Raw genomic sequence first — 23935 nt, 5'->3', positions numbered from 1 at the left:
TGCATCTATACTAACTAACCATCTATACTATACTGCACACTACACAGCAGTATGGGTAGACCCAGATCTGATCCTGATATATAACAGGAAGTGTTTCATATGCATTCAACAGACATGCAGCAAGCATTCAGCTGAGTGAAGCCAAGGTGTGAGAGGGGGTTTCCTCCAACAAGAGGTGCTGACAAGACAAAATAGGTACACAGGGCTGACATGGCCCAGATCCTCCCCCAGTCCCACCCAACATTCTCATTCACTCACTCACTCACTCACACACACACACACACACACACACACACACACACACACACACACACACTCTTTCTCCAACAGCTGTTTGTGTCATTCGCACTCTCTAACTGCTCCCACTCAGTCAGCGACCACTTTGTGTTGTCAGCACCGAGTGAAAGGGGAGAGCCAAGAATCCCTTTGATGGTGTGTGAGTATGCATGTGTGTGTGTGTGCGTGGGTTGCTGTTGACAGGACTGCACTGTTTAATAACGGGCTAACGGTAGTGACGGCTGATTACAGAAGGGCTGCCTCCTCTGACCTCACTTTTCGTGGGTTAGCCTGTGAGGTCACCCCCGTACCCACCACCTTCAATGTGCTCTCCTGCTGCTGGCGGTGGAGGAAGAGAAATTGTGCGGCTGTGCATGTCTGGTTGTGTTGAAGTCCCTCTTGTGTACAAGTATTTAGGCTGAATATATGTTTTTGGGGTGAAGTAAACTAAAACACCTTTCCTCTCATCGCCTTTAAGGATGATTTTTTTTATTTATTTTTTTAGGTTACAATGAATGTGTTGTCTGCATTTAACCCATCCTATTGTATAGGAGGAGCAGTGGGCAGCTGCAGCGCCCGGGAGCCAACTCCAGTTCTTCTTTCCATTGCCTTGCTCAAGGACACGGGCAGGAGTATTAACCCTAACAAGCATGTCTTTTTGATGGTGGGAGGAAACCAGAGCACCCGGAGGAAACCCATGCAGACACGGGGAGAACATGCAAACTCCACACAGAAAGGACCGGGGACAGCCTGGGGTTTGAACCCAGGACCTTCTTGCTGTGAGGCAACAGTGTTAACCACTGGGCCACCATCCCGCCCCTCCTTAAAGGGTAATTCTGGGGGGGGGGGTTGTTTTTTTTTACAACCTGGGTCTTATTTACATAGTTTTTGCCATCATGCATATCGGTTATGACATCACTTTCCTCACTGGCTTCATTTTGGAGATTTTGGGTACGGGGACACTGCTGGACAAAGCTTCACAACAGCTTCTTAAGGTGCATGTTTCAATGAGTCCAATATCAACCCAATCACGTATTTGGAAATGAAAACAAAAATGCAACTTCAAAGTTATTAGCCAAAATCTCTAATATTATCAGGAATGGTTCATCACATTGCTGAGCTATTTCCTGGTTCAACTTGCTGGAAAGATCAGCCTATATACAGTGTATCGACAATAACCATTGATAAACTATCTGGCTAGTACAATTAAGAAGTCAGATAATGGGAAATCATATACAGTCTAACTGAGGCACTGGGTTTTTGCTGTTGTTTAATGGACGGGTTTGATGCTCGTGTTCTGTTGCCCTGGTGGTAAACTTCTGTCTAGTGGTGATCCAAAATCTCGACAATGAAGCTTATCAGTAAAACGATATCATAACTGATATGAACAATCGTAGACACTACAAAAACAAAACCCAGGTTGGAAAAAGTGGAATTATCCTTTATCCTGCTCTTATCTGACAAATTCCTGTCACATCTGCTTTGCTTCCTTTTTTAATTTGAGTTATGAATGAGTCAATTGTTTCAGACTTGCCTGAGTCGAAACTTCACCGGAGCATTTGTGAGTTTGGACCTTTCCTCCTTCTCAATGTAAAAGCAGTAAGCTATAAAGAGCTGCTTAGTAAAGCTGGTAATTTGTGCTACAAATCTCCAGCCGGTGATAAACTTGATGGTGCTGCCTGGAAAAGGCCATATTGCCACTGGCGTACATTGCTGGCTCTAGCCACGGAAAAGGCCCAAGCTAGCCAAAAATATATATTAAACAGGGATAAATAAAGAAGGTAACTTTCTCTGTTAATAAAATGGATACTGTATCATGCTGCTGATAATGTGCTTTGTGTTCCAATAAAGCAATGGGTACCTGTGGTAGGTACAGTGTTTACGGCAGACGCTGGTGCTAGCTGTGTGCTTGGGATGTCATGCAACACTTAAGAAGCTGTTTGCGGATACTTTTAAGCAACATCAGACATCCTTTCCATGGGAAGATGTGGACATGCTGATGCCAGATGCCACAGACTGCCGACGGAGGGTCTACAATTAAGGAACTTCTGTTTTAATGAAGATATAAACTGGTTTTAATCTTTACAAGAGGAATGCAGTTGGCACCAACTACACACGTGCACTGCTAGTCTTTCCACTGTGCCAGGGTAGGTCAAATGAGGTTGGGCTGCTCCTTGTCAGAATATGACTTGTGATATAAATGCTGCTGCTGCAAAAAAAGTGTTTTGCTGTTTTGGGTCATACCTGCACACTTTTGATACATCTAAGCCTGTGATCGCTGACCTGGGGGAATGTGGTGCAATGAGTAATGCATGTGTGTGTGTGTGTGTATGTGTGTGTCAATATGCCCATGTGTTTGTGTGTACATGACTGATGAAGTATTAGTTATTGTGGGACGATACAAGGCAAAAAGCTTCTTGTACTTGTAAGCCAGTTTGTGCATGCAGGTTTTCATGCACATGTGTAGCTAAATGTGCAAGACCGCCTCTCCCTTTCATTACAGTGGGTGGTGACTCACCGACTCAGAGGGCCTGGTGCCAGTAAGCGGGGAATAGACCACCCGGTACTGCTGGACCGGGCCTGTGGCCGGCTCCCAGCGCACGTTCAGGGTGTTGGTGGTTGGGTTGAACACCTGGATGTTCCTGACAGGGCTACGCTCCACTGGGGAGGGAAGACAGCGAAAGAAAAAAATGAGTTAGATGTGAAAAGAGAGAGACAAAAAGGAGAGAGTGATGAGAGGGAGGGTGGAGGTGAAACACACAGGAGAGATATAAGTAATGAGAGAGAGACAGACAGACAGACAGAGAGACAACGAGAGCAATAGATACAGAATCACAAAGTAAAATGAGAAGAGACTGAGGTATTGGTTGGCGGTACATGAGGGGAAAGTTGGAAACAATGATTAAACATCGTCACAGGGACAGTTTACAAGTGTCTAAATGACATGCCGGTGAATCTTTTTTCTGAGTGCTTTTGCAGCTCCCACTTTGCTTCTGTTCACAATGCATGGTCTTGACTAGTCTAGCTGAGAAACTGAACGGCTCATTGAACACATGAGAACCTTTCCATAAAGTGATGTTAACACTCCCCAGCACCCCTCGGAGACAGTGGTTAAGAAATATTGCTATCCAGTAGACACTCGTTTTAGCACCCGGGAGATTGATGAAAAGAGATAGAAGCCCTCCTGTGAAAATTACCTTCTAGAAGCCAAAACAGATGTCTCCGGGCTTTGTACCGCCCTGCAGTGCGAGCTCATAAATGCAGAGTGGGGGAAAACACAGTGAGCATCCTTATTCTAGAGATCCTGAGACCAGACTGCTCCCTAACAAGGCTGCTTTGAATTTTAAGGCGCAATTTTACTCAGTCGATGGCTGGGTGATGCCAACCTCAATAGGAAAAGCAGATTCATAAATTGAGCTGACTCGAGAGTAAGTTGATTATTTGTGTTTGTCGGACACTGACACGAGACTGTATTTCAAAAGAGGGTTGAAACCACAGGTTCCTACCTTCAAAGCCTGCAAAGCTGCAAAGTTCCAGCTACCTAAGGGTACAACATCGTATGTGTGTGTAAGATTTTACTTTACGTGACTAGGGGAAGGGCAAGACCACTTTGAACATAGCAAACTATTGCTAGTCATGGGAAAATGGGGTAACAGTTAAAAGCATGGAGCATGACCTTAGCCAAGTGAGTTGCGAGCCATAAAAAGTATAATGCTCTCCATTCATTTTACCCCTCCTCCGATTCCTTTTCCCCCAAAGAGGAGCCAATTACTCACTGCATCCCATCCCCCCCCATCCACCTCAACTCCACCATCATCCTGACCACTACCAGCCATTCCATCCTATAAATGGACGTTATTACGATAAACTGAGAGGACATATTAAAATGCTGCCAGTGTGGAGGAATTCCTTCCTACGCAATCACCCCTCAAAATGCTGACTCATTCCCAGCAAGAATTGGTGGTTTGAAAATAGAAGGGAGAAACTGGAAAATGACAGGAGCTCTCGAAACCGTTTTGCAAACCAAGTCGCTCGGGCCGAAACCCCGCGCCATATTGTGTCTTGTTAAATTTTATGTTCCCGCAGTGTGTACACGCAAGATGGGACTCAAGCATACACCTAATTCATTCCGTGAGAAACAAATGGAAGCTAATCTATTTGGCTCACTGTACAGGTACTGATGGTCCTTGGAATGGATGTCAGAGCACATCAACGGCTACAACTGGATGCCTTACTGGAACTTACTGACGTATGGACATAGCAAGCCAGAAACCAAGGCCAGTAAGTTCACCCTGGACACATATGAATGGATTTATCCTGGCCGAGGAAAAGAATCTCAATGCTGTCATACAGCGTGTCATTCTGAAAAGTGCTCTTTTTATCTTCTATGAACGGTTCTGTTCCAGGCTGTCCTCCAAAAACTGCAGCCACATTGTCTAAGCTTATCTTTTCTGCAGAGATGTCGATACAAACTACAACCCTAACCTCATAGTTTATTGTTGATCAGACATGCAGCACTTACGGGTTTTTCCCTTTTCAGACATGCGTTGTCCCTCTCCGAGGGAGTAGACCGGCATCACGGTGACAGTGTATTCAGTATCAGACAGCAGGTTCTTGAGGACAGTGTTGTAGGTGCTGCCAGATACCTGCACCTGGAATGATAAGCAACCAGACGAACAGACAGACACACACCGGGTCACTGCTTGAGTCAGATAGATAGTGGGTACATTACCTCTAAATGGTTTCACAAAATCTTATGAGAAGAAATAAACATCTATCTCTATTATTTTGTGTAGGGCTGATCAATATTGGGGGGGGGGGGGCTCAACATTGCAATATTTCTTTTTGCAGTATGTGTGGCAATATTAGAGAATGAAAAAGAAGTTACATATTTCCACCAGATATAGACTTTCAAAAATCCATTTGCAAAGAATTTATAACTCAAGCAATATTTAGGGTGATTTTTAGAGGCGGAAATCAGGCAGCTGTCCAAGTAGTCGTTAAATCAGAGCATGTATAATGTTTGCCAGATGCGCTATATTTTTCTTCGGGAGGTATCATACAAAAAGTGGCCTTTGTTAGATGTTGCTTTTTATCAAGATACGAGTTTTAGCCCAACATGAGTGATGGGATCAGTTCCATCTTACATTGCATCCTTTAAATGTGATTATTGCACGTGTGCAATTGTGTTGTGATTCTGAAATATTATGTTGTTCCGTCCTAACGTTATGGTGTATATAGGCATAAAAGGAGGAGGGCAAAAATAGGGGGAAAAATCTGTGAGCAGCCTCTACAAAGTTGATATCGGATATAGGATTAGTCTGTGGGGTGAGCACAGCGGTATCACCACTGCAGTTCAACATGCCAGCTAACTGGTCGTCCTATAGCAACAACCAACCAACCAACTTACCATATCCTCATCTCCACCAGCGGTTGGGACGTAGAAGATTTTATACTGACGAACGTTTCCCTCGGCCGCCTCCCACTGGACATTCAAGGTGCTGGTGGTTGGGTCAGTGACCTGCAGGTTCCTCACACCACCCAGAGGCTCTATGGACAGAGTTCATACACCTTTTCACCAACAGTTTTCAACGACTTTTACATTACTTCTTCATAAGTTTCAGCTTAAATTTCTGTGACCACAAGAAACCGTTTTTTAAAGTTGCTACCAAAAGGGGTCTGTTAACAATAAATATATGATGTGAAAGACAGTTTGTGTTAATGCTGTATTTGACCCGCTATACTTCCACAACTTTTAAGAGCCATATTTGTACTTGTTCCATTTGAAGCCATTGATTGTTGAAACTGCCCTTGCCTGGCAAGCTAACTAGCTAGCTAGCTAATGGATAGGAAAATAAGCTAGTGGAGGCACAGGTTAGCATACTGAGACAAACTGTAGCACACACACACAATGGGAATTTCAAAGTCCAGACACGATGTTACTGTGTTTTTATCATGGTCAATCAAACTTTAACAGAGTTGTTGCTTCTGCTTTGCATCTGCTTTCGTCAGATTTCCATGACTTTTCTGAAACTTTTCCAAAAGAAACAATTTTCTGTAACTTTTCCAGGGCCTGGAAACAGTATATTTCAAATTTGCAGACTTTTCCAGGTCTTTTATGACTGTATGTATGAACCCAGTATGGAAGGACGGTAGCAGGATATACTCAGAAACAGTAACATTGTAATGGTCAGCCTAAAAAAAATTGTCTCAAAGTTTATCAGTTGTGGATATTCACTGTAGGATCCTGGAAGCTATCCAGACTTTAGATATTTGTCCTTTGAGAATATTTTTGACCCCCCCCCCAAAAAAAGAAAAAATTCCAAAAATTAAATTTATTATCAAGTTACAATACTGGACTAAAAGACAAAACCATGTTTGTGATATCTTTGTAATATTGTGCTGATATGAGTAAGACATGGGTACTTACTGGTTTTGCCAGGGCCCTTCAGCTCCCTGCTTACTCCTCTTGGGTAGACCGCCACCACGCTGATGGAGTACTCGGTGTTGGGGGTCAGTTTGGGAAGCAGGACCGTATTCTTCTTACCTCCGACCTGAGTCTGGTTGGGAGAAAAACAAATAATTTTAACCTATACAGTATATTACTGACACTAAGAAACTTTGTTAATGACGTTTCCTAATGATGAAAATCAGTTTCAAGTTTCAAGGTGAAATATAAGGTAATGCATTTGCCCACCTTAACATTGCAAGGTAAGTGACGTGTTTTCACTGTTTGTTAATTGTGCAGGATTTTCACAATGGTTCAATAGTTTAGTGGCTATAAAGCTAAATTGGCTGTTGAATTCAGGAATCAGGAACGCTTCTGTCGTTTCATTTCATGTACTTCCGTACATGAAATGAAACAAAATATCGTTCCCCCCAGTCCACAGCAGTACAACATGAAGACAAAAACACATATCCAAAAACTACAAAAACTTAACACACATGCTAACTAACACATATATCTAAACAAAATAAATAAATAAAATCGCTGTCCAAGGGCACGAACGCCAGCCAGGATACTGTCGCAACTGCCGGTCTGCATGGGCTAGCAGTTAGCTTCGCCTACCCCGCTTCCACATCCTGTCAGACCGTCCTCGGTGCTTCCACCTCTGCGCAGCTCCAAGCTAGGGCCATGGTCCTTGGGCCCACCGGATACAGCAGACCAGGCTCCCCCAGCCAATCCAATGCCAGCTCTTCCAGCCAGACACCCTCGACACACCTCCCCGTACTCCACACGACACCAAAAACACCACAGTCAACGCCAGTCGAAGCCGCCGCCAGACCGCCCTCGGTGTTATCGGAACTGCTGGTCTGCATTGGCTAGCAGTTAGCTTAGCCTGCACCGCTTTCACGTCCTATCAAAACGCCCTCGGTGTTACCTCCTCGGTTGCTGCTCCAGGCAGGGCCATGGTCCCTGGGCCTGGGCTGTCCCAGTCAATGCTCCACCCCCATCAATCCGATCCGGGGAGGGCTGCAGACTACCACATGCCTCCTCCAATACATGTGGAGTCACCAGGCACTTCTTTTCACCTGATAGTGAGGAGTTTCACCAGGGGGACGTAGCACGTGGGAGGATCACACTATTCCCCCCCAGTTCCTTCTCCCCCCCAACAGGTGCCCCTACCGACCAGAGGAGGTTCTTGTGCAATGACCAGGACACACACCCACATCCGGCTTCCCACCCGCAGACACGGCCAGTTGTGTCTGTAGGGATGCCCGACCAAGCCAGAGGTAACACGGGGATTCGAACCGGCGATCCCCGTGTGGGTATGCAATGGAATAGACTGCTACGCCACCCAGACGCCCCTGAATGTGTCTTTAAATCCACGATGAGAAAATCGGGGTAGAGTTTAACAATTTCCAACCTAGTTCACAAAATTGCTGTCAACAATCTGATGGAAAAACTCTACTTGAGAAATATTAGGCTGTCAATATTTAACTTAAGGGTTATGAAAAAATGATGTGAGCATTTTTGGATGTCAATACTACAGTGTGCACCGGCCAAATTAAATATGTCTTTTAATAGCCGAAAACAGTTGGATGTCTTATCATAACAGGCATGAGTGGCGGCTGAATTTATTGCGTTGCTTTTGGCTTGAGAGATGCTGCAGGGAGAGGGCCGGGGCTGAGTTATGTGGCCGAGTAGATAGATGTGTGACTGTATTTAGTGCACATATCTGTCCATTCCAATCCACAACAAGTCTCTTTGGTCCCTAACAGCCAGCCATCAATTGTCTGGGGACGACTCTTATCAGCCGTCCATATGAAGCCAGCGGTCAGAGGGAGGTCTCGTCATGCGGCACCATCACAACTTTCCTTGTACAGAAGCGCAAAGTGTGTCGGTCATTTCCTAAAACACACTCGTTGTCCCAGATTAAACAGTGTAAAACTGACCTCAGGCTCACTATACTTGTTGAAACCCCTGATGGCAACCTGAGGGGACTTGGCTGAGATTTAACTGTTTGCTTCCAGTTTTTCGACAATGTCTCAACTTTTCAGCATGGTATCAGCGGCGCAATCAGTACCACTACGTTTCCTCCAATCAAAAAGAAAAGAAAAATAACATTCCATCCTATGTCCAAAGGAAAACTTTTTTTTTTGATTTTCCCCCCCTGTTCCTTCCCAATTGTATCTGGCCAATTACCCCACTCTTCCGAGCCGTCCCGGTCGCTGCTCCACCCCGTTTGCTGATCCAGGGAGGGCTGCAGACTACCACATGCCTCCTCTGATACATGTGGAGTCGCCAGCCGCTTCTTTTCACCTGACAGTGAGGAGTTTCACCAGGGGGACGTAGCACGTGGGAGGATCACGCTATTCCCCCCAGTTCCCCCTCCCCCCTGAACAGGCGCCCTGACCGACCAGAGGAGGCGCTAGTGCAGCGACCAGGACACATACCCACATCCGGCTTCCCACCTGCAGACACAGCCAATTATGTCTGTAGGGATGCCCAACCAAGCCGGCGGTAACACGGGGATTCGAACCAGCGAGCCCCGTGTTGGTAGGCAATGGAATAGACTGCTACGCTACCCGGACACCCAAGAGGTAAACTTTGAAGACATTGTGAAGTTGAAATTTGAAAAGAACTTCGAAAAAAAACAAAAAACTAAGCCCTAAAAAAAAAGCTGCTCTTCAAAGCGATAACTGTTAACTGCTGTCTGCAGCAGGACAAAACGCTGGATACTAAGCAGCAGCCTAAACATCTGGGCCATATAAACCAGGGGAAACATCAGTGAGCTAGCAGACAGGCTTTGTGAGTACAGCCACAAAGAAACCAGACAATTTTGTGCAACCTTGTAAACACAGACTACAGTATTTGACCCCCGTGGCAGAAGACGCTCTCATTACATAAACATACACCGATCTAGCTGGGTCATAGCGTTCCATCATCAACACACACCCACCCACACACACACACACCCACACACACACACACCCACACACACACACACACACACAGACAAACACACACGCACATGTTCGCCATTCTCAAGCTGTGTCATTAGGCACTGTTATTTTGGCGATTTCTGTGAAGCTCTTTTTGCTTCCTATGAACTCGTAGTTATGAAGGTTAAAGAACGCTCGACCTTCATCCCAAAGGTTGATGAAAGTGACCGATTAAGTCATGGAGAAACTTGATAAAAGCGGGATTTTAGATGCAGCTGCTTCTCCTTACCTGTGTATATATGTGTGTATATCACGTTTTGTATGGCTTAATCTGTTCACGGGGTGGGTCTCGCTGGTGAATGTTTACTTGAAAACAATGACAAATGTCTGGATGTTCATCTACACGGGTCGAAACCGAAAATTGGGTTGTCAGCCAAAAAGACACTGACTCCATTCAGTAAACATGTAGATATGAGTATCTTCATTTATCTCATGCGTGTTGTGTGAGGATGTGTTTACACTGTGTAAACACAGTATCTGTGTGTGTGTGTGTGTGTCTCTGTCTGTCTGGTGATGGTCCTTACCGTCTGAGTTCTGCCTCCGGCAGTGGGGACGTAGGTGATCTTGTAGGTCTGGACGCGACCCGGGGCAGGATTCCATCTGGCGTTCAGGCTGGTGGTGGTGGCGTTGAACACAACCAGGTTGGTGGGAGGTGCGTTGGGTACTGGAATTACACACACACGCGCGCACACATACACACATTACAGTTACAACCATGTAAATATGTGTAGTCATTCATATTTCGTAACAGCCGATGCTCGCCAATTTCCCTATACACACTTTTAAAGAAACAATCCTTGATTTTCTAGGGAAGTCACATGGTGATTTCTGCCCTCCATATTTTGAGGAATCTATAAGCTGCTTATGACAATGGAATGAGACCCACCCATTGGTTGGTGCATCTGGTGCATAGGTTATGCTCACATCTTAACCTAATTCCAAAATAAGGGTCAAAGTCAATTGTTTGCATCAAGGATTGCAGCTTTAAAGAAGAAAAGACATTCCTCCTTCTCCTCCTTTGTCTTTTCTGAAGCAGGGCTGGGTTTTCTGGAACAGCAATGGATTGATGGTTGGGCAACTGATGGATAATGATGGATGACTGATGGCTGGATGGATAGATGGATGGAGTGAGAGAGGAATGGGTTTGAAGCAATGATGGATAAGATGATTGTGATTATAGAACATGGGGTAAGGGTACAGAGACCCTGTCCTGCAGGGCATGCATGACTGAAATTCTTCTTTAACCCTTTAAGTTGTCTGGACAAAAAAAAAATTCTTTTTTTTTTTGCAGCAACCTAAGGATTATAGGCAGGGACAAATGGACACACATAAACATACAGATGGACAAAAAAAAAAAACAACAACACAAAAGGCTGTGTCAGCCACAATGCAGCATCCTTGGAGCGTTGTATGGGTTAAGTGCCTTGCTCGATGACATAATGATGGCGGTCAGATGAACAACAGCGTTGATGACTGGGCCAAATAATGACACATGCTTTTACATCATTCGGAGGAAAAAAAATGAATGAAACCATCCTCTTGGTTTACCACACACATACTTACTTGGACCAGTTTGCTTGGGCACTATAGAGGCAGAAATAAAAAGGCATAATGGATACACCCTTTATCCAACATTTCACACATACACACAGAGCAATCCCTGCATCTCACTCACTTAGGGAAACAAATCATTCATTCATTTGGCACTTTTAATTTAAACCAATATAGTACCTTCTCTTGGTCATCCACAGTGTAAAATATCAATGAAATCAAATGAAGTGAAATGTCAAAAACAAGACCAAAGCTTTTTTTTTGCCCCCCCCCCCCCCAATTGTACTTGGCTAATAACCCTATTTTCCGAGCCGTCCCAGTCGCTGCTCAACCCCCTCTGCCGATCCAGGGAGGGCTGCAGACTACCACATGCCTCCTCCGATACATGTGGAGTCGCCAGCCACTTCTTATCACCTGACAGTAATGAGTTTCACCTGGGGGACATAGCACGTGGGATGATCATGCTATTCCCCCCAGTTCCCCCCTGAACAGGCGCCCCGACCGACCAGAGGAGGCGCTAGTGCAGTGACCAGGACACATACTCACATCCGGCTTCCCCCCTGCAGACACAGCCAGTTGTGTTTGTAGGGATGTCTGACCAAGCCGGAGGTAACACGGGGATCTGAACGGGCAATCCCCGTGTTGGAAGGCAACAGAATAGACTGCTACGCTACCAGGACGCCTCAAGACAAAAGCTTTTTTTCTTGCCGGGAACAGTGACAATATGGATGTGCAGTTTTTATTAGCAAAAGACTGAAGCGTGACTGGACTTGAAGTAGCTCTCAGTTAAATTAAAATTGACCTGAGAGGGACTTCATTGCAACTTTTCCTTTAGAGACTCCATTATTTCAAGTAGCAGAGACAAATGTCGCACGGCTGCCAGCGTGTTTGACTTACGTGTCCTCTCGGTGCCCAGCAGGTCCTCGCTCTCCGATTCATCAGGGTAGATGGCAGTGACAGACACATCATAGGGTGTGTCTGGCTCCAAGTTCTCCAGTAAACGGGTAGTTTCATCGCTGCTAAGGATGGCCTGTTGAGGAGAACAGAAACAGCATTCAGTAGGTGGGAGTGTGTCCTTGGCTGAGATTCACACCATATACACACCATAACTATATTGGGTTGTGGTATTATGATTATGACCGGTGTTTGAGGGGGCCTGTTTTTCAGATGTTCTGTGTGGCTCCACAGGAGAGCTTCATCAAACCACTGCCAAAATCCTCTCTGTGGTAATCATCAAGAACTCATACGTATGATTTACGACAGAAAAAAACCTTCTCGGACAGCTGGTATTTTCTTACATATTCGAAGTTGTTGTCTCCCTTCTTGGACCAGCCGATGCGGTATAAAGCCACGTCAGGGGCGCCGTTCTCCCAGGTGGCTTTGAAACTGGTCTGGGTCACTTCTGAGAAGCGCAGGTTCTTGGGGGCAGGAACCACATCTACAAGAAGAAGGGGGAAAAAAGTGAGAATGTTGGATAGCAAGGAAGAGATGTTCAACCAACATGATCTCTGTCACCATGACAATGAAGGCTAATTTGTACACTGCCATTGTTATAATAATTAAAATGGTGATTAGTTATGTGTTTTCAACTCTTACCAGTGATGGCTTCCCCCAGCATCGGCAGAGCAGATACCTCGTCATACATAGGTGTAACAGCCAGGCTGTATTCGGTTTGTGAGATCAGGTTGTCGAGTTGCCTGGTGGTCAAACTTCCAGGGACTTCCAGCTGTGGACCGACCAAACAAATTTACTCCACTGATATCACAAAGTGATTCTGATCTTTAGTTCCTAGATTCAAAAGTTTGCTTTATATTCAGAAGTTTGCTTTTGAAAACAGTCTTTTTTACTATGCTAGACATGACTGGAAATATAAATGTTTTCCCATCCACACCCGTCTTGCCAGAGTTTTGCCAGAGTTTTGCCTTTAAGTCTTGTGAAATCTCATTCCATTCTCAGTGAGAGTGTCCAAGAACTCTGGTCGATCCGCTGGGACCCTGATACTCGTAAACTTGAAGTGGTTCACGCTCGCATCCAAAGGAGAATGGAAACAAACAAGACACTCACCAGCAACAAAATAACTACATGCATGTGATCAAATAGCCTGAGGGTACATGGAAAACACAATCTTGACTTCACCACTCTCCTTTCTGCTGAGCTTAAATCAGGGAACTCCGAGAGCTCAAGGAACAAGTCATTTTTTAAGAATGGATTGGAAATCTCGTTCGTCTGGTCTTTTGTTTTTGCATTCAAGTTGTAAATCCAAATCGAAACTTTGGATGCTATATTGAGGATTGTAACTCTGCAGTGAATCTTTTCCTGGATAAAGAAGTGGGGTTGAGCTCTCTTTTTCAAGCGTTGTGCTGTCGCTAATTGATTTCCGTGTTATTACATATCTGTCAGGTCATAGGTGAGACACTGCTACTTTCTGGGCAAAGCAAGCGCTTCCTCTTCAACGCTTCCAGGCTTCACATTCAAATCTTAAGCCCTTGCGTCAGTTTACCATATGTGTTTTTCATCTTTTAGCTCCCACCAAGGAGATAGGCGGCTCACCTCCATCTGATTTATACGCGAGGATGTAGCAAATGGCCCACGCAAGAACCTGTCACAGTCGTCCAAGAAATTCCAATGCGGGACATGTGACCATAAAATATCCTTCCTGCACTGTGACCTGTCCATCAATAATCGAGCCCCCCCCCGCCCACCCACAACTCCGGCCCCCACCTCTACAAATCAGCTGTATTATCTATTATGCTGTGTGAGCTATTATATGTACAGCCCGGTCTTAAGTATAAATATACATTCATCACTACCAAACATAATGGGTCAAACAGAAAACAGGTTCAACACACAAGGACATAAGGCAGAATTGAAGGAGGTGGACTGGTCAAAGCAAGGAAATCCTGGCTTAAGATTCTGACATCTTTGCTTACACCCATTTTGGGCTTTTACAGCACCATAGAGCCTGAGTTGGAGGGAGTTACGTGTAATTTCTGGAAAGGTCAGTTCCACTGAGACCAGTGGTAATGGTTGGTTGATGACAATAACAGAGTTTACAAGGCCAAAGAGGGGATGGGGTCATGCACGTATGGAAACCAAGCCCACCTCTTTAGCTTCTCCATCCTCGGGCTTGTAGGTGATTAGATATTTGCGCACAGGGCCAGGCGCAGCGTCCCAGTCGAGTTTCATGGTGCTGTGGGTGACATCGAACACCCTCAGCTCACCCGCAGGGGACAGGGGCACTGAACAAGGCACAGGAAGGTCAGGGTTAGCTTGCAAAGATTTTGATAGGACAATGGTTAGCCATTAAAGATTAGAAGAAGTTGAGTCCATGCCAATCAAACAGACATACATACCATAAACATCCTGTCTGGCATTGCATATTTAAAGTTCCAGTCCAATGAAAATCACATTTTCGGTAACACTTTCTATGAAGCTTGCATCTATAATGCCCTATAAGCATCTATAACGCCCTATAAGTGTAGCTATAAGTCATTGTAAGATTCATTATAACCATGTATACGCCCTCACAACACCTCATAACCACCTTTATGATACATTATGTCAATTTAAAATGGATTTATGCATTATGAATATGTCATCATTAGCCTGTTTATCTGTCAAATGTCATAATGCATCATAGCCAACTTGTTCTGCTGAAGTTTTGTAGAGATGCATGATGAGACTTCAGTGCAATTTACAGTCTTCAGCCATAGCCGTTAGTCATTGTAATACACACTATAGGACAGTATGGGCGTTATAGATGCAATAGATGCTTATAGGGCATTATAGATGCTTATAGGGCATTATAGATGCAAGCTTCAGTTACCACATTTTCTAATCTTGATGTATTTTATAACAGAGGGTTTTTCAATATAAATTTACCTAAAATGTTCGAACCGCCATTGTGAAAATACGACTAAAGCCCCTTGGAAAAGTATCCCCTGGGTTGCCGGCGTAATTAACTGTAATGTAATTAAAACCATTCTGCTTCTAATGATAAATTACATCATTTGGTACTCTGATTTGATAGGACAGTCAATTAATCGTCACCGCTAGTCCATCAGTCACTCTGTTTCAAATAGTTGCCTAGCAACAACATGTAAGTTCGCAAACTAGCCTGCCATCAGTCAAGACCTTGTGAACTCAGCACCATGCTAAAACAGACACGAGACAGCCCCGATATTAATGTCCATCATAAGACTTGTCTGATTGAATTAAAATCACTGGACTGGGTCTTTAATAACATATAATCATCTATAAATACATGCATGATAATTTGGGCCCAACTCCTCCTCAAGAATTCCTACAAGAATACATTTTACACTTGGATTACGCCACTTGACTCCTATGATTAACTGATTGCACACAGCTGTGAACTCAGGAACTCATATTTAATTTTTGTCCACCAGCACACATGACGTAGATGACTGAAAGCCATCGCTGTTAAACGCTGAGCCCTGTCGGTTTTATGGTGCATGCACTGCAAAAAAAATCAAAAAATCAAAAAGTTCAACCGGTGATCCAATTAAAACACATACAGGTGACTCCCTGGTCGGTGAGCGGTTCACTAGCTGACTCTCCGTGCAGGGCGAAAAGGGAAATGCTGTAGGCTGTGTTGGGGAGCAGCTTCACCAGCTGGACATCTGCTGTGTCCCATCCCACCCTCATCTGTGTTGCGGGGGAGAGCAGACAACAGAACAAGACAAGGTGACGGGGCGAAGCTGATGACAAGGATTCCTCAGTGACTTTAGAAAAAGACAGTTGAGTAAAGACACTTTTGAGAGCGTTCTGGTGCAGCAGATCTGCCAGAACTGGATTTGACAGTTTGGGTTTGACAACTCATGAAAAAAAAGAAAAGACAAAAAAAGATGATGTTCCCTGTGCAGAGTGAGCTCATGGTGCATCCACCCCTTTGTGTGCAATACTGTTATCCTATGTTTCCATTTCTTTCCCTGTCTGTCTCATGGTGGAGGCAAACACTGGTGGCTTTGTAAGATGTTATTACAGTGTGTGACATCTGTATTTTGTCAGTAATTGCTGACAGGAGTTTGGAAACCCTTGATAATTGACTGAGTTTGTGTGTGTGTGTGTGTGTGTGTGTGCGCACATAGATGAATTTACTCATGGATGGATTTGCATGAATGCGTATCTGCCTTGCTATGTGGATACCCTTATGACCGAAACCATATTATATTCTACAGATGGTTGGCTAGATGACACGGTCTTTGTGTTCCTATGTGTTGACATGTGTGGATGGGTGTGTTTCCTCCTAAAGGGCGTCGATCTTACCTCCTGCTCAGCAACGGGCTGTGTGGTGTTGATTGCGCTGTAGAGCAGCATGTAGCCCGTGGCACCATCAACCTTCTCCCATCTCACTCGCATGGTGGTGGTCTGCGCATCATAGACGTTCATCTGCCTCACGGCACTCAGGGGCACTGGATGGACAGGATAGGAAGTGAGACGGCAAAAATATGTGGGGGTCGGCATGATGAATGATAGATCGTCAAACGTGTTTGCACCTGTGTTCTGCATCAATGTGCAGTGTACATGTATAAGTTTCCTTTATTAATGCCCTTGGGGAAATTCAGTTACTGCAAATTAACCCATCCTAGCTGTGATCTGGGTAACTAGGAGCAGTGGGCTGCCGCCTTCATGTTGCGCCCGGGGACCGACCCCAGTTCTTTTCCCATTGCCTTGCTCAGGGGCACAGACAGGAGTATAAACCCAAACATGCAGGTCTTTTTGATGGTGGGGGAAACCGGAGCACCCGGAGAAAACCCACCACAGACACAGGGAGAACATGCAAACTTCACACAGAGGACGATCTGGGATGACCCCCGAGGTTGGACAACCCCGGGGTTCGAACCCAGGACCTTCTTGCTGTGAGCCAACAGCACTAACCACTGGGCCACCGTGCCGCCCAACAGTACATATGCACTGATTTACGATGAGGATGACTTGACTGATGCACATGTGCTCTGCATCACTGTGCAGTACACATGTATAACAGTACATATGCACTGATTTACGATGAGGATGACTTGATAGATGCACATGTGTAGCCTAAACACAGACCTGTGTGGGATGATCATATTTGTCCCAGCAATTCCACATGTTTTCAGAGAGAGCCAGTCAGGCTGATTTAGTGTGCCATTCAACATCGTAAAAACTCAACAATAACTGTTCCTTTTAATGTTCTTTTATAGAGATGTATATCTCAAGCCGTGGAAGATGCGCTTCTCCAAAGTGCACACATGAAAAGACAAGCAAAAGAAGCAAAGAAAGAAATCTGCACCGCCCCCAAAACCTCAGGGTGATTATATTGAGCGCTTCTGAGCTTTCGTTTAATTGAATTATGCAAAGTCTATCTTTACACAGCCACATAGGGTTTTCATAAACACCACTACAATAATCTTTCTCTGAACACTTGATTAACAGAGACCACACAGGAACCCCACTTATTCGTGTGTTATGCAACCACGGCAAGACTTTTTCTGATGACTGTTGACATGAGAGGAAGTTCTTATTCATACTGTAAATGCTGCAGGTTCAAGATCAAGTCCTTGCAGAACTCTAGCTTGGTTAGCACAGACAGTGACAAGTATCTGTATTAGCTAATGTGCAAAGCCTCTTGGAATCACATATTTGGAAAAACCTTTTTTTTGGGGGGGGTGGGATTTTTTTCCCTTTTTCTCCCCAATTGTATCTGGCCAGTTACCCAACTCTTCTGAGCCGTCCCGGTCGCTGCTCTGCCCCCTCTGCCGATCCAGGGAGGCTCTGCAGGCTACCACATGTCTCCTCTGATACATGTGGAGTCGCCAGCCGCTCCTTTTCACCTGACAGTGAGGAGTTTCGCCAGAGGGACGTAGCATGTGGGAGGATCACGCTATTCCCCCAAGTTTCCCCTCACTTCCCGAACAGGCGCCCCGACTGACCAGAGGAGGCGCTAGTGCAGCGACCAGGACACATACCCACGTCCAGCTTCCCACCCGCAGACACGGCCAATTGTGTCTGTAGAGACGTCCGACCAAGCCGGAGGTAACACGGGGATTTGAACCGGAGATCCCTGTGTTGGTAGGCAACGGAATAGCCCTGGAATAGACCGCTGCGCTACCCGGACGCCCAGAGAAACCATTTCATCTCGAATCATTGGTCGAGTTTTAAGTCTAATCCATATCCAAAGCCATGTTAGCCTGAATAGATGAGGATGTAGAGAGAAGTCAACAAAAAAGGCAGAAAGTAAAGACTTACGTGTGGTTTCGGATCCTTTAAGTGGCTCACTGCTCTCCTCTCCAACCACTGAGTAGACGTTGACCAGGTACTCTGTCAGTGGGTTGAGGCTCTGGAGAACCACTGTGGTCTCAGGGCCATCCACAACCACCTAATAGCAAGGGAAATGTTACAGCATGGTAAACAAGTGTGTGTGTGTGTGTGTGTGTGTGTGTGTGTGTGTGTGTGTGTGTGCATGCACACACATTTGTAAACAAATGCAAGTGCGTGCTACAATTTCCATATTAAAGCTTCAGCTTTTGGGCGGCATCATCAACAAAGCACATGTGTTTGTGTATATTCTTTAGCGAGTTTATGCCTCCGTGGCTGTTCCTATTTATGTGTTTGTGTGCCTCTGTTTGTGTGCGTGTGTGTGTGTGTGTGTGCGTGAGACTGCATATGTGCACATCTGAAGAGTGGCAGAGGAGGGTCTCAGCCCCGTGAAACCATAAAGGAACATGGACCGTGCTGTGTTTAGGGTCGGATGATAATCCATTAACCAACACAACAAACAAAAGCTCTATCTTTTTTCAGCATTTGTGCAAGTGGTTCTCATATAGAGTTCCAAATAAAACCACAAAACCCGCTGACCAGTCTCAGCTGAATCCAAAACCAGTGTGCGATTCAGTTCCAGATCAACTAACAAAAATAAAACCTCATCCAATATGGCTATTACCAGGCAAAGCAGCAGGAGCTGCACAAAAAGCAAACATATCTTCCAAATAATTAGATTCAGACACTAAAAAAAGGATCTATTCCACATTCTGGGACCAACACCCTGCTGTCTGACAGAAATGTTACACATGAATAACAATTCATTATTTGCTGTGTAATCCTGAAGCTCGGGGCTTTGTGTTTTTATGGGCTGGCCCCTCAGTCTGGTCTTATAATTAGACAAACACATAGTAAGAAGCCAAAACCAACTTAAGCGGAGTTTCCCCATCATATCAGCCACGGTGGGTCGGTGGATGGAGCTGAGCCAAGATTCAGTCCAAACAGAACTACACGTCCCACAATTCCGAGTGCCACCTGAACTCATGGTGCATCAGCAGTTTCTTTAAAAGTAGTGTAGAACTTTTTTTTTTTGTATGCTGCATCTAAAAGGTGTGTGTCTATACCTGTTGTGGGCGTCCAGACGGAGCCATGTACTCCACACGGTACTTCTCCACTGGGCTTTCAGGGGCAGTCCAGGTGGCCCGTAAGGAGTGGTGGGTCACATCTGATAATACCAGGGTACTGGGAGCCTCGGGGGCACCTCCTTCTCAGGGGCAAGCAAAGGGAAGGAGAAGTTGTAATGTGGGACTTTGAACTTCAGAGTATGTAATAACAGGAAAAAGTTATTGCTTCCTCCTTCCGATGCTTGAGCTGGCAGTCACTGCTTTGGAGACACCTAGGGCACTTTCAACCCAATAGCCTGTTTGCTTTGGTCTGAATCAGTGGATGACTTGCTACGCAAAATTTCGAGCTAACCAACAAAAGCCACATGGGAGCTGTCACTCTGTTCATTGGTCAGAAATCTCGTAGGGTTGGCGGGGAGAAAAAGGAGAGTTTATTTTTCTTCCGGGATAGCTATCCAAATTGGATCATCGACAGGATTGGCATTTGTTCATAATTACAGTCATCGTTAGCCATATACCAAGCTAAAATAGGCGAGCAGAACGGCACATTTGAACACACTTCAAGGCGACGTCTAGAGAACAATGTGTTGCTTCATGCTACAAGAAGAAGACGTGCACAGCTGACAACGGGAGCCAGTTTAATCCAAAATCTGTGCAATGCTTCCTACAGTTGGGTCAGATCAATTTCTCACCACAAACGAACCGTACCAGTGTTCGTTTGCAAGGTCCAGTTCAAAAAAGATATTGTGCGAATGATATTACAGCGCAAACACGCCCATAAAGGTTTGCAGCCGAGTGCAATTTGCCCTTGTTTTGCGTCTGACTGCAATTATCCATGTGGCAAAGTATAGATGGTGGCTTTGGGCCAAGAACACAGTCTGCAGGCTCAATGTCATCCTTGATGTCATCAACTACAGCAAGAATTGTTTGACCTGGCGACCTGTATCTGCGAATGATTTCGGTCTCCGTTAAATCAAAATAGCCACTCACGGGAACACCTGGCATGACGATGCCTTCGCCTGACTACAATCACTGCTGCCATGATCACTGGAAAGTCCAGGCGTCAGTTACCCCCAACTCTCGGGAGATGCTAATAAACTTCACTCTGACTGCAAGTGGCTATTAGCACTGGTGTTTGTGAATTGGACTCTTTTTTTTTTGCATGAGGCTCATTTGCATAGAAAAAGGGCCAATTTTGCACCAAATGTACGCATATTACCTAATGTAAATACGTGCAAATAGCACCGGAGCACCAAGACGCTATTTGCTCGGCAGCACAGTTAGGGGTGCATTTCCCTCTTTGCGGGTGCCTTGAGAATTACACGGTTTCTTCTTGTCTTGTTTGTGCAGGTTTAGCAGCTGCAAATGCCGCGCAATCCTCGTGTGAATTCGCCAGTGAGCCTTTTGTCAGAATGGTTATTTATGGCGCTTTAACTGTACACTCTCCCTCACGCGGCGCTTGGCTGATTAATCGTGTAACTTCAGTGACTTTGGTGGTCACCTGACCCAGCGGCCCAATCACGTCAAACACGATCACTCATTCAGTCAGTCGGCGGCATTCGCATTTGCAGGGCTGGCCCGCTGGTCCAGTCCAGCCAAAAACCTAGATGTGATGACAACACAAGTCCTTCTTCTCACTGAGGCTGTAAAGCTGCCTCTTCTCTAAGAAGTTACCCTCAAAATGAATGAAATCCTCAAAGGACGTCTCTTTGACATGTTTAAAGTACAGACCAGGGGAGCAAAAAAACCACTGAAACTGAACAGAGGAAATGTGATCATTTCCACGAGGGCGGCTGTTTGTTAGGTTTCTGTGTTGCCGTCAACAGTGGTCAAAATGTGTTGGAACTGCCTGCAGGTCCTGTACTTTGTCTTTATGATGTATATCAAAGATCCAGGAATGGTGCAATTGGCTCAAAATATTTGTGATTACTATTGGTTTCCTATGCTGTGATCAAACTGCTGGCGACCGCGCTATCTAAACAGCACCGATTGCTTAGAAAAGAGCAACGATCAGTCATTGATTGATTGAAAAGAAAATATGACTTCCTTTTCTTTCTTTGCTTTCTTCAGCAGGTATCTGCTGAGTGCATTACTCTGAAGCTAAACAACATGTTTACCTGGCCCCTTGACGCTGTTACAGAGGTTTTCTGTCAGGCTGTCCACGATGTCTAACAGGAAGGAGAAGTCGGCCACGTTGTACATGTGAATGTCATCCGGGTCAGATGCGATGGACCTCAGCTCGTTCTCATCAGCGTTCTTCACACCTACAGATGAACAATATCCGAAATTACTGGGTGAGGATAAGATAATACACATCAATATGAAGGGTAATGATGAAGATCAAGAGGTGGTTCAAGCAATCAAGGTTATTCACACCACAAAGGCATCTACTCGTTTCTTAATGAAGATCGGTTTGGAAGCTTCGGTTCTGCTGTGAGCATCCAATAGAAGCCTTTTGATACAAAACCCGAATAAAGTTTACCTGAATGATCTTAACTTACCAATGGCATACAGCTCGATACCCTGGTCACGCAGGTTCTGGGAATTGACGATAATGTCATCCTGGGATTTGCCGTCAGTGACGAGCACGCCGATCTTGCGAGAGTTGGGCCGCATGCCGACGTTCTCTTTGAAATTGTTCTGGAGAATGTAGTTCAAAGCCAGACCTGCAAGGAAGACAGACCGGTTTCCTTGTAATCTCTGCAGCCAGCAGCTATACAGACATTATGATATACTATAATATCGTGCACAAAGGAGAAAACCCTCTGCAGACACGGGGAGAACATGCAAACTCCACATAGGACAGCCCAGGATGACCCCCAAGGTTGGACTACCCCGGGGCTCGAACCCAGGACCTTCTTGCTGTGAGGCGACAGCACTAACCACTGCGCCATCGTGCCGCTTCCACAAAAGATCCCACAAAACTGCATATCGAAACTGCATTCATCTGTAATATCACTCCACTGACAGAAATATAAGATGCTTTGTGATGGGTTGTCACATCGTCGAAGCATTGTGTAAGTCAGTAACTACATACAGTACCGGTCAAAGTGTTGCCTCCTTTGTAGGGCAGATTAGCCACAGCCTCCAGCAGTGAGTCCCTGGTTCTGTGGGCATTAAGATGCCATTCAGTCTTGGGGTCTCCACTGTATTGAGCCAAACCTGGAGAAAACACACCAAAAAGTCTGAGTCACATATCACCCATCAACCCCACCATGTAGAGAGGATATCAACCACACATTGACTTTGAGAGCGTGTATTTGGGGTACACCCACCGATCTGTACCCTTTCGGGCCCAATGTCAAAGACTCCCACCATGCGGGCGATGAAGGCACGGATGGTCTTAAAGTTGAGACGTCCAATACTCCAGGAGCCATCCACCAGCAGAACAATGTCTGCCTGGGCCTTGGTTTTGCAAACCACATCTGGGAGGTCATAGGGCGGAGAGTCAAACTAGAGAGCAAAACTAACAGCTCTAAATCAAACACAGTTCCACGTTCAGCTGGCATTCATATTCAAAATAAGAGTGTGTGACCGGGTATCATGACTGGGAGGTGCTCAAAGAGTTGTGTGAGGTGGAAAAAGAAGACACAGAGAAGAAGTCAAAGACATGACATAATATGACATTACTGGCATCGAACTTGTCTACACGAGACCAGGGTATTTTCCAAACTGCTTAGCAAACATATTTCATTTTCATTTTCTTCAAAAGCAGGCAATAAAGCATCCACCCTTTCTTTCCTCCCATTCTGAACTGTATTTATAACAGCACATTTATTTTCCAGGTGTCGTAATTATCGTCTTCTTGTCTTCTGATGTGTCAAGGCAGTTTTTCTCTTCTTTTTTATCACTTTTGGTGGAAGGTTGTTCTTTTCAGAGCTACTCTGGAGCTCATCCCGACAGGGCAGTCAGGTGTGCACACCCCGACCCAACCGAGATATATGAGGAGTTGGGCTTTGTGAGAGGTTACTGTGCATTCCATAGCAGCACGGTAGCCCCTCCGCGTCTGGAAGGCATCCCATCCACACTGCCTAAAGGTAGGCTGCAGATGTGCTAGGGGCAACAGGCAGATGTTGTGCAACCTGTCACTGTCTGCAATTGAAAACAGGTTACATGAAGTTTGATTCACATACTTTATTTTTTTGTTCATCCCTTTTTACCCACGACCCTGAGGCCTGACTCCCAGCCCTGCTAAACAGATGTCTGGCTTATACTGACACAGAGAAAGAGAGAGAGAGCGAGAGAGAGAGAGAGAGAGAGAGAGAGAGAGAGAG

General features: G+C 45.3%; 1 protein-coding gene across 2 annotated transcripts in view; it reads right to left on the bottom strand.

Annotated features, from left to right (window-relative positions):
• LOC130126789 (collagen alpha-1(XII) chain-like) overlaps nucleotides 1-23935 on the bottom strand; it is an 81430-nt gene that overhangs the window by 29368 nt on the left and 28127 nt on the right. For both annotated transcript variants that reach the window (XM_056296419.1, XM_056296420.1), the window contains 18 exons: nucleotides 22937-23086; nucleotides 22704-22823; nucleotides 22163-22327; nucleotides 21779-21925; nucleotides 19662-19801; nucleotides 18526-18655; nucleotides 16564-16709; nucleotides 15813-15942; nucleotides 14377-14513; nucleotides 12871-13000; nucleotides 12573-12712; nucleotides 12172-12304; nucleotides 11287-11307; nucleotides 10248-10387; nucleotides 6707-6836; nucleotides 5687-5826; nucleotides 4799-4928; nucleotides 2795-2937 (listed from right to left, as the gene is read on the bottom strand). In XM_056296419.1, the coding sequence (XP_056152394.1) occupies nucleotides 2795-2937; nucleotides 4799-4928; nucleotides 5687-5826; nucleotides 6707-6836; nucleotides 10248-10387; nucleotides 11287-11307; nucleotides 12172-12304; nucleotides 12573-12712; nucleotides 12871-13000; nucleotides 14377-14513; nucleotides 15813-15942; nucleotides 16564-16709; nucleotides 18526-18655; nucleotides 19662-19801; nucleotides 21779-21925; nucleotides 22163-22327; nucleotides 22704-22823; nucleotides 22937-23086 (2372 nt within the window). The remainder of the gene's footprint in view (nucleotides 1-2794; nucleotides 2938-4798; nucleotides 4929-5686; nucleotides 5827-6706; nucleotides 6837-10247; nucleotides 10388-11286; nucleotides 11308-12171; nucleotides 12305-12572; nucleotides 12713-12870; nucleotides 13001-14376; nucleotides 14514-15812; nucleotides 15943-16563; nucleotides 16710-18525; nucleotides 18656-19661; nucleotides 19802-21778; nucleotides 21926-22162; nucleotides 22328-22703; nucleotides 22824-22936; nucleotides 23087-23935) is intronic.

The sequence above is a fragment of the Lampris incognitus genome, chromosome 16 (assembly GCF_029633865.1).
Source record: "Lampris incognitus isolate fLamInc1 chromosome 16, fLamInc1.hap2, whole genome shotgun sequence".
NCBI classification, from domain to species: Eukaryota; Metazoa; Chordata; class Actinopteri; order Lampriformes; family Lampridae; genus Lampris; species Lampris incognitus.
The sequence above is the reverse complement of the archived record's forward strand: the minus strand, read 5'-3'. Positions and strand labels throughout refer to the sequence as shown.